The 15,280-nt window shown below is 35.6% G+C and overlaps 1 protein-coding gene across 5 annotated transcripts in view; it reads left to right on the top strand.

Moving 5' to 3' along the window:
- NECTIN3 (nectin cell adhesion molecule 3) overlaps positions 1-15,280 on the top strand; it is a 123,524-nt gene that overhangs the window by 27,716 nt on the left and 80,528 nt on the right. For all 5 annotated transcript variants that reach the window (XM_074332178.1, XM_019711639.2, XM_074332182.1 and 2 more), the window contains exon 2: positions 10,276-10,617. In XM_074332178.1, coding sequence (XP_074188279.1) covers positions 10,276-10,617 — 342 coding nt within the window. The remainder of the gene's footprint in view (positions 1-10,275; positions 10,618-15,280) is intronic.

Below are 15,280 nucleotides of genomic sequence, written 5' to 3'. Positions count from 1 at the left end.
GCTCCAGGTCCAGTTGCCGTTTCTAGTTGCAGGGGGCACAGCCCACCATCCCTTGCGAGAGTCCAACCGGCAACCTTGTGGTTGAGAGGACACGCTCCAACTAACTGAGCATCTGGGAGCTCAGCGGCAGCTCAGCTCAAGGTGTCGTGTTCAATCCTAGTTGCAGGGGGCGCTGCCCACCATCCCTTGCGGGAGTCAAGGAGTTGAACTGGCAGCCTTGTGGTTGAGAGCCCACTGGCCCATGTGGGGATTGAACCGGCAGCCTTCGGAGTTAGGAGCATGGAGCTCTAACCACCTGAGCCACTGGGTCGGCCCCACTTATCAGTCTTTTTTAATTTTAGCCACTATAATGGATGTGTCTTGGTATATTTTTGTGTTCTTAATTTGCATTTCCCCAATGATGTTGAACATCTTTTCATGTGATATTTTGTGATGTGTCTGTTCAGGTCTTTTGCTTATTTTTATTTTGGCTTCCTTGTTTGTTTTTTTTAAAGAGTTTTGAGAGTTCTTTATGTAGTTTGGATTCAAGTTCTTTATCGGATATAAGTTCTTTATGAAATATGTTTTGCACAGATTTTTTTTTCACTTTAAGTGTCTTCAAAGTGTCTTTTGAAGACAGAAAATTTTAATTTTGAGAAAACCACTGATTGTGCTTTTGGTAACATATCTAAGAAATATTTTACAACCCATCATCACAAAATGCTATGTTTCAATTTCCATATGAATCTCAGAAACAGCAGGGCAATTATTCTAAAATGTCTGATTGGATTTTTTTGGGATTGTGTTGAATCTCTAGATCAATTTAGAGAGAATTAACATTGTAAACATATTGACTCTTCTGATCTATGAACAAAGTATATCTTTCCATTTTTGGGGGTCTTTTTTTTCCCTCAGCAAATAAAAAGATAGTTTTAACTGTACAGGTTTTTCACAGCCTTTGTCAGATTTATCCCTATTTTATCTTTGTGTGTGTGTGATGCTGTTATACACTGTGGGTTTTTTTCCTCCAATTTTCCATTGCTGATACATAGAAATTCAATTAATTTTTGTATATTGATCTTGGGTACTACGTAAGGACTACTACTGTCCTTGCTAAACACTTATTATAGTAGGTGTGTTTTTTTTGTAGATTCCATCAGATTTTCTACACAGATGATTATTTTTATGTGAGTAAAGACAATTTTATTCTCTTCTAATCTGGATGCTTTTTTTTTTTTTTTTTTTGCCTGATTGTGTTGGCTAGAACCTTAGGTGCAGTGTTGGATAGAACTCAGGGAGACTGTCTGGCTCTTTTTTTATTATTTTTATTTTTTAATATTTTTTTAACATGTTTTTAGTTTCAGGTGTACAAAACAATGTAATAGGTAAACATTTATCATTTATACCCTTCACACAGTGATAACCCCCCATCTACTACCACTCTGACATCGCATACGGCCATTACATTTCCACTGTCTCTATTCCATACACTGTACTCCACTTCTTGTGAATGTGTGTATATGTATGTATGTATGTATGTATGTATGTATGTATGTATAATTATAGTTGACATTCATTATTCATCTTCGGCTTCAGGTGTACAGTGCAGTGATCAGGCATCTACATCATCCCTGAGGTGGTCTCCCTAATGAGACAAGTGTCCATTGGATACCCTACAAAATCTTTACAACATTATTGATTACATTCCCCAAATTAACTTTTGTATCCCCATGGCAATCTTGTGGTTACCTACTATTTTCTAATCCCCTCACCTTCCCCCTTATCCCCACCTCTCCTCCCATCTAGCAACCCTCAGTTTTTCCTCTATGTCTCTGAGACTGTTTCTGATTAGTTCATTCATTTAGTGTTTTCTTTAGATTCCACATATAAGTGAGATCATATGGTATTTATCTTTCTCTGACTTATTTCACTTAACATAATGTTCTCTAGGTCCATCCATATTGTTGCAAATGGTAAGATTTCATTCTTCTTTATGACTGCGTAATACTCCATTGTATTAATGTACCACAGTTTCTTAATCCAGTCTTCTACCGATGGACATTTTGGTTGTTTCCATCATTAAAACAAAAGTGGGATCCTACTGAATGGGAGAAAATATTTGCCAATGGTATATCCGATAAGGGATTAGTATCCCAAATTTATAAAAAACTCACTCAACTCCAAAAAAACAAACAACCCAATTAAAAAATGGACAGAGGACATGAAGAGACATTTTTCTAAAAAGGACATACAGATGGCCAACAGACATGAAAAAATGCTCAACCTCACTAATCATTAGAGAAATGCAAATAAAAACCACAATGCGATACCACCTTACCGCAGTCAAAATGGCTATAGTCAATAAATCAACAAACAACAAGTGTTGGCGCGGATGTGGACAAAAGGGAACGCTTGTGCGCTGTTGGTGGGAATGCAGATTGGTGCAGCCACTCTGGAAAACAGTATGGAGGTATCTCAGAAATCTGAAAATGGAACTACCTTATGATCCAGCAATTCCACTCCTAGGTATCTATCCGGAGAAATCCAAAACTCTAATTCGAAAACATTTATGCACCCCTATGTTTATTGTAGCACTATACACAGTTGCCTGGCTCTTTAGATTCTCTCTGTGTTGAGGCCTTGATATCCACTCCAGGTGGTGAGCTGAGGCCCGTCATCAGCAGGCTCTCCTTGTGTGTCGGGTATCAGTATCCTTTGTTGCCTGTGGATCAAATGATGGTTTTAGGCAAGAGGGTAAATCCTGTTAATCCTCGTTGGCTAGAAGCAGCAGTCTCCATACTATTATACCTCTATTCCAGTCAGGCTTTTATCCTCACCACAGTTCCTAAATTTATGGGTTACCATCAGTCTTTCCTTTTTTTGACCTATTAGTGGCTTTTGGAGTAATTGATCGCCCTCTTTTTTCAAGGAATTTGCTTCACTTACATTGCAGGATATTTCTTGATACTCTTTCTTCTTCACTGGCTATCCTTTTGCTATCTTCCTTTTTGAATTCTACTCAACTTCCAAACCTTTTAATGTTTAAATGCACCATGGTTGCTTGGTCTTTATGCTATTAATACTCTGTAGCTGGTTTCATTCAGTCTCATGACTTTATATACCTTTATATGTTAATTACTGTAAATATATCTCCAGTTCACTTTCTCCAAACAGTGTGTGTGTGTGTGTGTGTGTGTGTGTGTGTGTATTTTTTTTCCTAACATATTCATTTGATTGTGAAATAGGCAACACAAACTTAGCAAGTCCAAAACTGCACTTCGGAACCTCCTGTAACACTTAAAAATGCTCCCCATGCTAGTTCTAATTTTGGTAAATGGCGACTCTATCATTCCACTTGCCTCAGGCCAAAAACTTTGGAGTAATTTTGTCTTCTCTGTTTCTTTCAGACACCGTTTTTTGTTCCATCAGCAAATCCTGTTTGCTCTGCTTTCAAATACAGTATATCTAGAATTTGACTACTAGTTTAACACTACCACTTTAATTACCCTGCTCCAAACCCCATCTTCTCCCTCCTGCATTAACAAAATAGTTCATACCTGGTGTCCTTGCTTTAGTCGTTGCCTTCCTCCTATCATCTATTCCCAACAACAGTGGTCCTTTTAAAACGTACGTTAGAATGTCATGTTCCTGCTAAAAATTCTCTACGGGTTTCCCATCTTATTCAGGATTAAAGCCAAATCTTACTATTACCTCTGTGGTCTGGTGCCCTGCTACCGCTGTGGGCTCATCTCCTGCCATTTTTCCTCACTTCACTCTCGGGATACTGTGAGGTTCTTCTCACTCTTTCACTTTTTTCAAGTCTGTTCCAGTGTCCTCTTAAAAAGGCCTTCTTTTATCACCCTTAGATAAAAAAAACTATGGTGCTACCTTAAAGTAATTCCTATTCCTCTTCCTTTATTTTCTTCCATAGTTCTATCTGATATCTTTTTATTTTCTTAATTCTGTTTCTCTGATTAGAATGTAAATTCCATGAGGATATGGATATCTGTTCAGTACTGTTCCCAGCACGAAGAACAGTGCTTGGCACAAAATACGTACCTAATGCATACTGATAAATGAATGCCCTGGTTTCTTTCAGCCTTTTCTTGGGGAATGTGGTCCAAGTTTCTCCTTAGAATATAGCATTTCCTATGATCACAGAGTTATCCTTTCTAATTATGACATGACAGGGAGTTAGAGATTCTTTCATACTCTAATAGTATTTGAGTTTACGGTTTATAAATAGTTTTCACATTTTATTATTTAATTCACTTGGCTCTAGTCTTCTATACGTATTTCTGTTTTTAGTGTTTTTAGTGTCTGGGGATTTTGTTGAAAAGACATTTTTGTTATACTTTCAAAGTTGACATAACTTTAACATTTATCAGTTTAAAACAATTTGAATTAATTATTGAATGTGGTAATAAATTTGATCCATCTAAAATGTGTTTTAGATGCTGAAATTGTTGAGGGTATCTAGATGCTGTGATTTTGCTAGTTTCTTGAAAATGTATACTTATTTCAGTTGCTTCAAAATATTCTAAATTATTGAAGACTCTGAAAGGATCTATACTGTAGAGATCTTTGGAGGTATTATTTGTAGTTGAAAACAGAGTACAATAAAAATGTTTCATTTGCAGAATATTTGCATATACCTATTTTGTAGATCCTAATATTTGAAAGATCTGGAACTTGTAATGTCCAAGATGCCTGTCCTTTCCTGTAGGTTGAGAAGTGAGATGTAGTAAAAGATAGTATCATAGTATCAAAAAGGATAGTATTAAAGATAGATTTATGATGACTTCTGTTACTCTTTGGTTCATTGCTAGAAGTGGGAGAGGTAAGAAAGTGAACTGATGCCAATTTATTCATACTTCCATTTCAGACGCTTTAATGTGATCTCTAATATGAATCTCCAGTCTTTTTGTTTTTGTTTGTAAATAATCCATACAAGTTATAGCACATGAGTCATTATATTTTCTTTTCTGTCACAATCTTATTTTAATAGAGGCTGCTTTTCTTTCTTTTCTTTTCTTCTTTTTTTTTAATCAAAGAGAGCGCAGTTCTCAGTGGCCCATGCGGGGATCGAATCGGCATCTTTGGTGCCATCAGCACCATGTTCTAACCAACTGAGCTAAGCAGCCACCCTAAGCTTATTTTTAAGTACATGTATTTCCAGATGATTTGTATCTTCTGGGCATTCTAAGTCCTTACTGAATGACTATTCAGATACAGATGAAAGCTCCAAGCTGCTGTTATTTTCATGGATGTAGTGTTTTCATGAGAGCTACAGATAGTGGAAAAACACTTCTTTCTCTCTGAAAGATAAGTTCAGTTTAATTAATTGGCTAATGATATAACAGTTATAAATCAAGTGGACACACAGAACAGAAATGGAGTATCAGATTTTACCATGTTTTTCGTTGGCCCCTAGAATGTGCAGTAGCCAGGAATACCTTGTGACAAGTTTAGGGTCTTGCCAGATATGAAAGGTTCAGTCCTTTGCTGTTCTTTAGCTTCTTTATATTCTAAGCTTACATCGCCATTAATGAAGAACATGCTTCAAATAATTTAGGTCTTTAGTAATAAATATTTATGTTCCTCCAGGACACACTTCTGCTCTTCAGTCAAACTCAGCTTCATATGGGAAAGTAGGGGGAAGGGAGTAGGTTCGATGTTTGGGAGACTTTAAGTAGTGAGGCATTCTAACATTGATTTTGGTCCAAGAATCACAATAGAAAATCTGTTTCTCCATGGTTTTAAGATTCTGTGGGGGAAAATCTTACGCAGTAGTGGTTTTAAAAAACCACTTTGGGTTTAGTTTAGGATTGAGAATGCAGCAGACACTTCTGTTTGCAAGCAATAGCAACTAACTCTGGCTAACCAAACTACAGAAAAGGAGACACATAGGTAGAAGCTATGGAATCTAAGGGAGAGCCAAATTATAAATACTTGAAGGGTAGTATAAAGCCTTGCTCAAAGGTTTAAGAGTTGAACCAAGAAAAAATTTACATCATTTACTTTTGCAACTAGTAAAAACTACTCAGGATATTTTTGTAGGAAAAAATTAGAAAGTAGAAATCACTCATTACCTCCTAGATATGAAAACAAACAAAAAAGAAAAACCTGATATTTACATAAATATTTGTTTACTAGTAAAGTTGAACACATTAAAAATAGCCATTATAGTTTGTGTTTTTGTTTGTTTGTTTGTTTTTGTAAAAATTTACTCAAGTTCTTTGTTTAGGGGCTTAGTTTTTCTGGTCAAATCTATCAACCTTTTTCTTGATGATTTTCCTATCTTTGCTGTTAGGCTAAGAGCTGCTTTCTCCATGTAAATGCAGAGTATTTTAAATATATTTTTGATGCAGTGGACCCCTATTTTCTTTTTTCCTATCTCCACATACTCCCTTTAGTAATGGTGGTCCACTAGGCCGTGGTTCTTACAGGTTGCAAGAAGATACAATAGCACTACCCATCCCAGATTATTCTGGTATTTGCTAGAACAAAGCACTATGGACTGCTTGGCTTAAACAAGACATTTATTTTTCACAGTTCTGGAGGCTGAGAAGTCCAAGATCAAGCTACAAGCAGATTAAATTCTTGGAGAGGACCCTCTTCCTGACTTGCAGACAGTCACCCTCTGGCTTTGTTCTCATATGGTGGAGAGAGAGAACTCTAGTTTCTCTTCCTTTTCTAATGCCAGCATGAGGCCCCCACCCTTATAACCTCATATAGTTAGATACCATAGAGGTTAGGGCTTCAACATACAGGTTTTGGAGGGACACAAACATTCAGACCATAACACTTCCTTTAGCCCATCTCTTCTTCACCTCCACCTAAGGCAGATAATTCTGTTTTAGTTTGCTTTTTATTGTGAAAATTACTTATTGTAAGTCATTGTGACATCACATAAGAGCACAAAGTAAAAAGTAAAGGTTCTTTCTTTAATCCTCAGTAATCCCATTCCCTAGGAATAACTAGTTATCGGCCAGAATATATAAAAAGTTATTGTCAGTAGGTGTATAGGCATATGTGGCAAATTTTTTACATTTAGATCTTCAGTCTGTGTGTGTGTGTGTGTGTGTGTGTGTGTGTGTCTGTGTTTTCAGTGTAAAGCGGGGATTTATTTCCAAATATTTAGCTCTTGTCCTTTTGCATGTCTTAGCTAATTCATTATTTCCCCACTCATACAAAATAATTAACTTTATTATATACCATATACCATTATAGATGTTGGCCTGTTTGTGTACTTTGAATTATTTTTAAGATATTAATAGTAAGCGTTTTATTTTAATATTTTTCCTCTCTCCTACTGGACCATTGTGTTTTTGAAATATTTCTCAGCTGTTGTCCTCAGTCTAGTTTCAAGAACTTTTTTTCAGGGTTTTTACTGCAATAGCATTGAATTTGTGTGTTAATATGGGGAGTTTTTTGTTGTTGTTTTTTTAAGATTTTATTGGGGAAGAGGAACAGGACTTTATTGGGGTACAGTGTGTACTTCCAGGACTTTTTTTCCAAGTCAAGTTGTTGTTCTTTCAGTCTTAGTTGTGGAGGGCGCAGCTCAGCTGCAGGTCCAGTTGCCATTTCTAGTTGCAGGGGGCACAGCCCACCATATCTTGCGGGAGTCGAACCGGCAACCTTGTAGTTGAGAGGACGCGCTCCAACCAACTGAGCCATCCGGGAGCTCAGCGGCAGCTCAGCTCAAGGTGCCATGTTCAATCTTAGTTGCAGGGGGCACTGCCCACCATCCCTTGCGAGATTCAAGATGTTGAACCGGCAACCTTGTGGTTGAGAGCCCACTGGCCCATGTGGGACTCGAACTAGCAGCCTTTGGAGTTAGGAGCACGGAGCTCCAACTTCCTGAGCCACCGGGCCAGCCCAATATGGGGAGATTCGCTGTCCGTATAGAATTACTGTGTTTTTCCAAAAGTAAGACCTAACCAGACCATCAGCTCTAATGTGTCTTTTTGGAGCAAAAATTAATATAAGACCCAGTCTTCTATAAGACCGGGTATTATATTGTATCAAATCATATATCATATCATGTTAATAAGACCAGGTCTTACATTAAAATAAGACCGGGTCTTATATTAATTTTTGCTCCAAAAGATGCATTAGAGCTGATGGTCTGGCTAGGTCTTATTTTCAGGGAAACATGGTAAGTATTTTCATCCTTGAACATGACATATCTTTTATTTATTCAAGTCAGTCACTCAGTTTTATAGGCTCTTTACAACTTTATTCATAGGTGTTTTAAATATTAATGTTTTGCAAATAGTCATTTTGTGCAATAAATTTATAAAGGTTATCACCTATTATAACTTGTTGCTTTTATATTTTGTATACATTTTGCATTCTTTGTAAGCACCCACATTATTAGTTCTGGTAGCCCTTTATGGCCTTCTTAGATTTTTCAAGTAATAGGTTTTTCAGATAATGAGTCTATCTGTTCCTTTCTAATACTTTTTCTTCCATTTCTTTTTCCCATCTTCTTGCAGTGGAAGTTTTAGTCTCAGTTGAACAGTGATAATGATAGTACACCATCTTCTCTTGATCTTTCTTTAATAGCTATTCCCTTTTTTCTAATTTATTGTGATGGCCACTGATTTAAAAAGAGTCAACTTTATTATTAAGAATCCTTTTTTCAGTTGTTAGATTTTTTTAAAAATCAGATAATGAACTTTAAATTTTATTCAATGTCTTTTCAGCGTCAAATGAGAAAGTCATGTGAGCTTTCAGTGTAATGAGTAGTCTGAACATATCCTCACATTCTTGGAGTATCCTGCTTGGTCAGTGGTTCTTATTCTTTAAATACAGAGCTGGGCAGTATTTCGTAATAATATATGAACATTTTAATTAATATTCATAAATTGCTCTTTCATTGTCCATATTTTCTTATTTAGTACCAGACTTATGATAGGTTGCTAAAATACATTAGTAATTATCTACACTTGAAAGCATAATGGAGCATGATGGTAAATTTTGGGGGCTTGATACTTTTAGGGGGCATTGCTTTAAAAAAAAACCACAAAACTTTTTATTCCATAGCTGTTAAGTATAGTCAGTGTGAATTGTTCTTTTGTAACATTCTCAGTCATCTCTTTGGTGGTAAAGTTTGCCCTCTTTATCTATGTATCTGTCTAGCTATCTCATTTATTTATTTATATATTTATGCATTCATTTATGGGTTTTTTCCTCTCAGAAGGGTTCATAGAAATAATATAGTGTAAAGTTTGTGTTGTTCAGAGCTGTTTGAATATGTTTAAGCATGTTTTTCTTGATTATCTTTTAAGTAATACCCTTCTGCATTTTTGTATTAAATTAAAAATATTATTGGGGCATAACTCTAAACTGTAAAGGTGTTGTTTATACTTTCCACTTTTGAGTGTTTATAATGGTTTGCTTCTTAGTTTGAGTATTTAGTTTGTCAGGATACACATGAGTCGTAAATTCTCCAAGGACTTGTTTATCTTTTAATATATTTGTTGATGAGCAGCATCTTGCTTGACTTTAGTATTCGTGAATGTTAGCCTTATTTCCCTTAAAATGATTTAGATTTGGTCCACTGCTTTTAGGAAGGACATTAGTATTACAAGGGAGAAGTTTAATACCATTTTATTTTAAGTTTTGCTTGTGGCGTTTTTTTCCTTCATTCCTGAAATGGAAAAAAATGATTTCACATTTATGTGTTTTTTAAATTAATGTTTTCCGGTGTATCTTCAATGAAGTTTTTTTTAATAGAGATTTTTGATAGAGGGAACCTTCAGAAGAAGATACTTTGGTACTATATTTGGTTTGACAGATCCTACATATGTTAGTTATCTATTACTGAGTAACAAAGTACTCTAAAACTTAGTAGTGTTAGAAAAACATAAATTTATTATCTCTCAGTTTCTTTGGGTCAGTAATCCATACATGGCTAAGCTGGGTCCATTTGCTTTTGTCTCTCACAAGACTGCAGACAAGGTGTCAGCTAGGGCTGGGGTCTCTCTGAAGGCTTGACTGGGGAAAGATCCGCTTTCTAGCTTAGTCTTGGCCCATTGTAGTGCTTTTCCCACTGCAACACATGTTGGTAGTTACTTTGAGAGTCAATCTTTGGGTCTTACATCCAACGTCAGGAACATCTAGCACTTTTCAGTCTTCGTGTTACTCAGTCGTGTGTGTCTGTGTGTGTACCTACAGGAGGGGAAGAAGTGAGGGAGAGGGCAACAGAAGGGGAGGGAAATTAGATTGATCATATTTTAGCATAACATTTTTGCATTTTAAGAACTATATATTTTTTTTCCCCAATAGGTGCCTTAGCTGGACCAATAATTGTGGAGCCTCATGTCACAGCAGTATGGGGAAAGAATGTTTCCCTGAAGTGTTTGATTGAAGTAAATGAAACTATAACACAAATTTCATGGGAGAAGATACATGGCAAAAGTTCACAGACTGTTGCTGTTCATCATCCTCAATATGGATTTTCTGTTCAAGGAGAATATCAGGGAAGAGTCTTGTTTAAAAACTATTCACTTAATGATGCAACAATTACTCTACATAACATAGGATTTTCTGATTCTGGAAAATACATATGTAAAGCTGTTACATTCCCACTTGGAAATGCTCAGTCCTCTACAACTGTAACTGTATTAGGTAAGTATGTTTGAATTACATATTTTGGTGATAGTCGAGAAGATTATAATGAAAGTATTTTCAAGAATATAAATGATTGAAATTATATATAAATTTCGGTTTAAACTAATTCAAATATGATTTTTCAAGTTCTGTCTTAAAAGTCTGATTCTAGGTTCTCTTGAAGTATTATCTGTATCGACCTACCTAGTTATATAATACTATGTAGTTCTTAACTATTTTACTTTTTTCATGAAAGATTGTTTTTATTTATTTATAATACTAAGTACTGAGTTTCTTTGACATGTTTCATTATTGTCCCTCAAATTTTCAACTTTTAATTAAATTACCATCTTAAAATAGCTTTTCTGTATTTTAAAGGACTGTTCTGGAGCCATTTACACCTCGTGTTTGTTTTTCAAATCAAATTTTATTTCTGCTATGGTGAATTTACATAGCTATTTGAATCTTGGGCTGTATTACTGTTAATGAAGGATATGTCTTTTTTTGTTAAAGTTTGTGATGGAATTTAGAATGAACTTATTAGCATTAAGATAGCCACTTGTAGTGAAAGATAACCCAATTTGGAAACACTGGTGAGTACTTTTGAATAATAGATCAAGGAGTAAGGAGTTATAGCAACCATAGCCATTTCCCCCAAAGTGGGCCTTTTTTAATGGGGGCAGTCTTTGCTCTAAATCTGACCTTTTGCCTGTCAGGGACTTTGTCAGGTCAGATGATAGCTCCCCCTTCGCAATATTTTTGCTTCACTTTTCTCCCAGATGTTACTCTTTAATAAGCCTTTTGCACTCCTCACTTGGTCTCAGTATCTGCTTCCAGAGAATCAAACAAGTACACAGCCTCTAGTATTTAATGGCGAAACTTCAGAGTCTCTGGAATGCAGGAAAGCAATTTTGTCCAAATTTGTTATATATATTTTTCACATTCTATGTAAAATAGAAATGAAATATTTTAGGACTTTATATGTTTAAGACACTGTCCTAAGAGCTGTGGGGAAATATAACTTATGTTTAAGAAATTGATCCTTTTGAGAAATGTATTGATGGGACAGTATAGCATAAATATCTGAAAAATCAAGTGCAGGTCATCAGGGTAAAAAAGATCACAAAATATTCAGTGTCAAGAAAATACCTAATAGACAAATAGTTTGTATATGGAAGAGAGAGGTCATGAGAATAAACTTTGTTTTGCTTAAAATTTTAGTAATTTTCCCTAAATTAATATAGCACTTAGTGTATATACAGTGTTGTGCTTCTTCTCACCTTCCTTCGACTCTCAGACTCTTGTGGTTTTAAAGTGTGGGTCATGAACCAGCAGCTTTGATATCACTTGGGAGCTTTGATACCACTTGTTAGAAATTCAGAATTTCAGACTCTCAGACTGACTGAGTGATAAAGCTACATGTTAGCAGGATCTCCAAGTGATCTCTGTGCACAGCAAAGTTTTAGAAAAACTGCTTTGATCACCTCACCTTGCTTAGAGGGATGCCTGACTCGTAGTAGACCTTATTTAGGTAGCAGTGGGTTGAAAATTGTGACTTAGAATGATCAATCTGGTGGTGTTGATGAATTGAAATGACGAGGTTCTAAAACCATGATGCCTCAACCGTGAGGCCATGAAATTAATTTTCTAATTTCTGCCACTTAAGTGAAGGGACCTATTACAAAGGAATAACTAGGATGTGAGAAACAAGAGAAGTTTGAACATTAACAGGTTTTGAACCTTGGTAATTTAGTAAATTATGTTACCATTAATTTAAATAGGCATGTCTTTGAGAAACAGGTATTATAGATGGTAGAATGAGATGACGAGTTCAGCATTTGGTTTATTGAATTTGAAGATATATAGGCAATACTACCAGGCAGGTGGTTGGAAACTGTAGAGTCAAGCCTAATCTCAAAATTGGAGAAAATTAGGGATCATCTGGGTAGTAGTATTTATCAGATAAAAGTTTTTAAAGATGATCAAAAAAACTAACTGAAGGCCTGGACTTAATATTTGTTAGCACAGAGGTTGAAGAAATAGAGATGAAGAACTCAGAGAGAGCTTTAGGAAAAATTTGAGCAAAGTAATATTCATATCAAGAGAAGATAAAGTTTTAAAGGTTACTCTAGCAGCCTTTTTTCCACAGTGAGAATTATGTCCTATGGAAAATGATTTAGTGATAATTTATTCAGTTCTCCTAAGGATGGCGCACAGCTAGTATAATTCTAAATGCATAGCCCACAAGTTAATTGACTACAATGGGTACCTTAAGGTATTAGTGCTTAATTCTTTTTGGAATTTTGGAACTGATCGGGAAGAACTGTGCTGAAGTATTAAATTCTACAAAGTTAGTCAAAGACTAGGCAAAGAAAAATGTCAAGCCTGTCGATTAGATGATGACATTCAAGTTTCCGTGGAGTGGTAGTAATAGAAACCAAATTAAGGGAATATGATATAACAAAAAGTTTTCGCAAAATTTAACAACAAATGTCCCATTACAGTAGAAGAGTTGTTACATAATTGGTTACTTCCTCTTGATGGGATATTAGTTGTTAAAATTACAGTCAAGAGAAATGTTACTATGTAAAAAAAAAAAAAAAAATGAGCCACAAAATTGTAGGCATGCCATGATTACATCTATATAGAGACTGGAAATATAAATAATGAGAAGGAAATGGGGAGAGTATGATCATTACTGTATTAGGACACTGTAGTCATGGGTAATTTTTCTGTTTTTCCAATTTTTAGTAATAATACTTTTGCAATTAAGAAATAGACTCCCACTGCTGGACAAGATGGAGTAACAGGGACTAGATTTACCCTTTTTCTCTAGGAACAAGGTAACCAGGCAAATAAGAAACAATTTTTAGTCATTGGACAATAGTCAGTGTAGGATTATGATCTGTAAAAGAAGGTGAGTCCTACAGATGCTCCAGCTTCCTCCTTAGGCAGTTTCCAGGCTACAGCTCAGTGACAAGGAATTAAAGCAGAGAGTGGTGGTTTCACTGAGTTGAAGAGACAGATTGAAATTCAGGGAGGACAAAGTGATTAGAATTTGTGGAGCAGAATACTGGGAAAAAGGGAACATGGGGGGGAGGGTGGGAAAGGGAGGAAGAGAGCGCACACACTTGAGATATACAGAAGGGCCTTCTGAAGTCTTTGGCTTAGTACTGATATTAGTACTGACATGTGAGAGGAAACTTTTTTTTTAGTGAACAATTTTTTTTTAAGCTTATTGGGGTGACAATTGTTAGTAAAGTTACATAGATTTCAGGTGTGCAATTCTGTAATACATCATCTATATATCACATTGTGTGTTCATCACCCAGAGTCAGTCTCCTTCCATCAACATGTATTTGACTCTATTTACCCTCTTCTAGAATCCCCCATCCCCTTTACCCTCTGGTAACCGCTAATCTATTGTCTATGTTTATGAGTTTTTGTTTCTTCATTTGTTTGTCTTTTGTTCTTTTGTTATTTTCCGTTTTATATACCACATCTCAGTGAAATAGGGTTCTCGACTGACTTATTTCGCTTAACATTATTTTGCTTATTTTTCTGTCTGACTTATTTCGCTTAGCATTATAACCTCAAGATCCATCCATGTTGTCGCAAATGGTACTATTTCATCTTTTCTTATGTCCGAGTAGTATTCCATTGTGTATATATACCACAACTTCTTTATCCATTCATCTATCAAAGGACATTTTGATTGTTTCCATATCTTGACTACCATGAATAAAGCTTCAATGAACATTGGAGCACACGTGTCTTTATGTATAAATGTTTTCAGATTTTTTGGGTAGATACCCAGGAGAGGGATTGCTGGGTCATATGATAATTCTATTCGTAATTTTTTGAAGAACCTCCACACTGCCTTCCATAGCGTCTGCACCAGTCTGCATTCCCACCAACAGTGTATGAGGGCTCCTTTTTCTCCACAGCAGACTTATCATACACAGACTGTTAAACAACAGCACTTACCATTTGACTTGATAAGTCAATCTACAAAATTCCTTCAGAGAACAAGAAGCTATATATATATGTATATCACATAGTAACTGGCCTTGAAGTAGAGAAGTGTTTCTTAGTGTATAAAGGCAGTTAACCACCCAAGGGAATCTAAAAAAATGATACATTTTACTACATTTAAATGAAAAACTTCTGCTCATCAAACACACCATAGGGTGAAAAAACAAGCCCTAACTGGTAGAAGATAGTAATCAAAAAAAGACTCTTCTCCCAAATCAATAAGAAAAAGAAAATGGCTTTAATACGTATTTTGATGAAGAAGAAATTCCAAATGGCCTGTAAAGGTCCTTAATGTCATTTGTAATTGGAGAAATTAAAATCTCAATGAAATGTTACTGCATTCCTATGAGACTGACAAGCATTGAGATGTCTGACAATATCAACTGTGAGTGTTTAGACCAACAAAAACTCTAAGATTGGGAATAAATTGGTACTTTGGAAAGCTTTTGTCATTACCTGGTGAAACTGAAAATATAGTAATAACAATTCTACAATAAGGGATAAAACTAGAGAAACGTTTACACAAATATACCAAAATGCATGTATGACAATATTTCTTGTAAAATTATTTATACCAAACAGGAAACACCATTGATGTTCAACAATCAAACCGTACAGTAGTTAAAACTAATAACTTACACAATTG

This window comes from Rhinolophus sinicus, linkage group LG01 (assembly GCF_036562045.2).
Source record: "Rhinolophus sinicus isolate RSC01 linkage group LG01, ASM3656204v1, whole genome shotgun sequence".
NCBI classification, from domain to species: domain Eukaryota; kingdom Metazoa; phylum Chordata; class Mammalia; order Chiroptera; family Rhinolophidae; genus Rhinolophus; species Rhinolophus sinicus.
The sequence above is the reverse complement of the archived record's forward strand: the minus strand, read 5'-3'. Positions and strand labels throughout refer to the sequence as shown.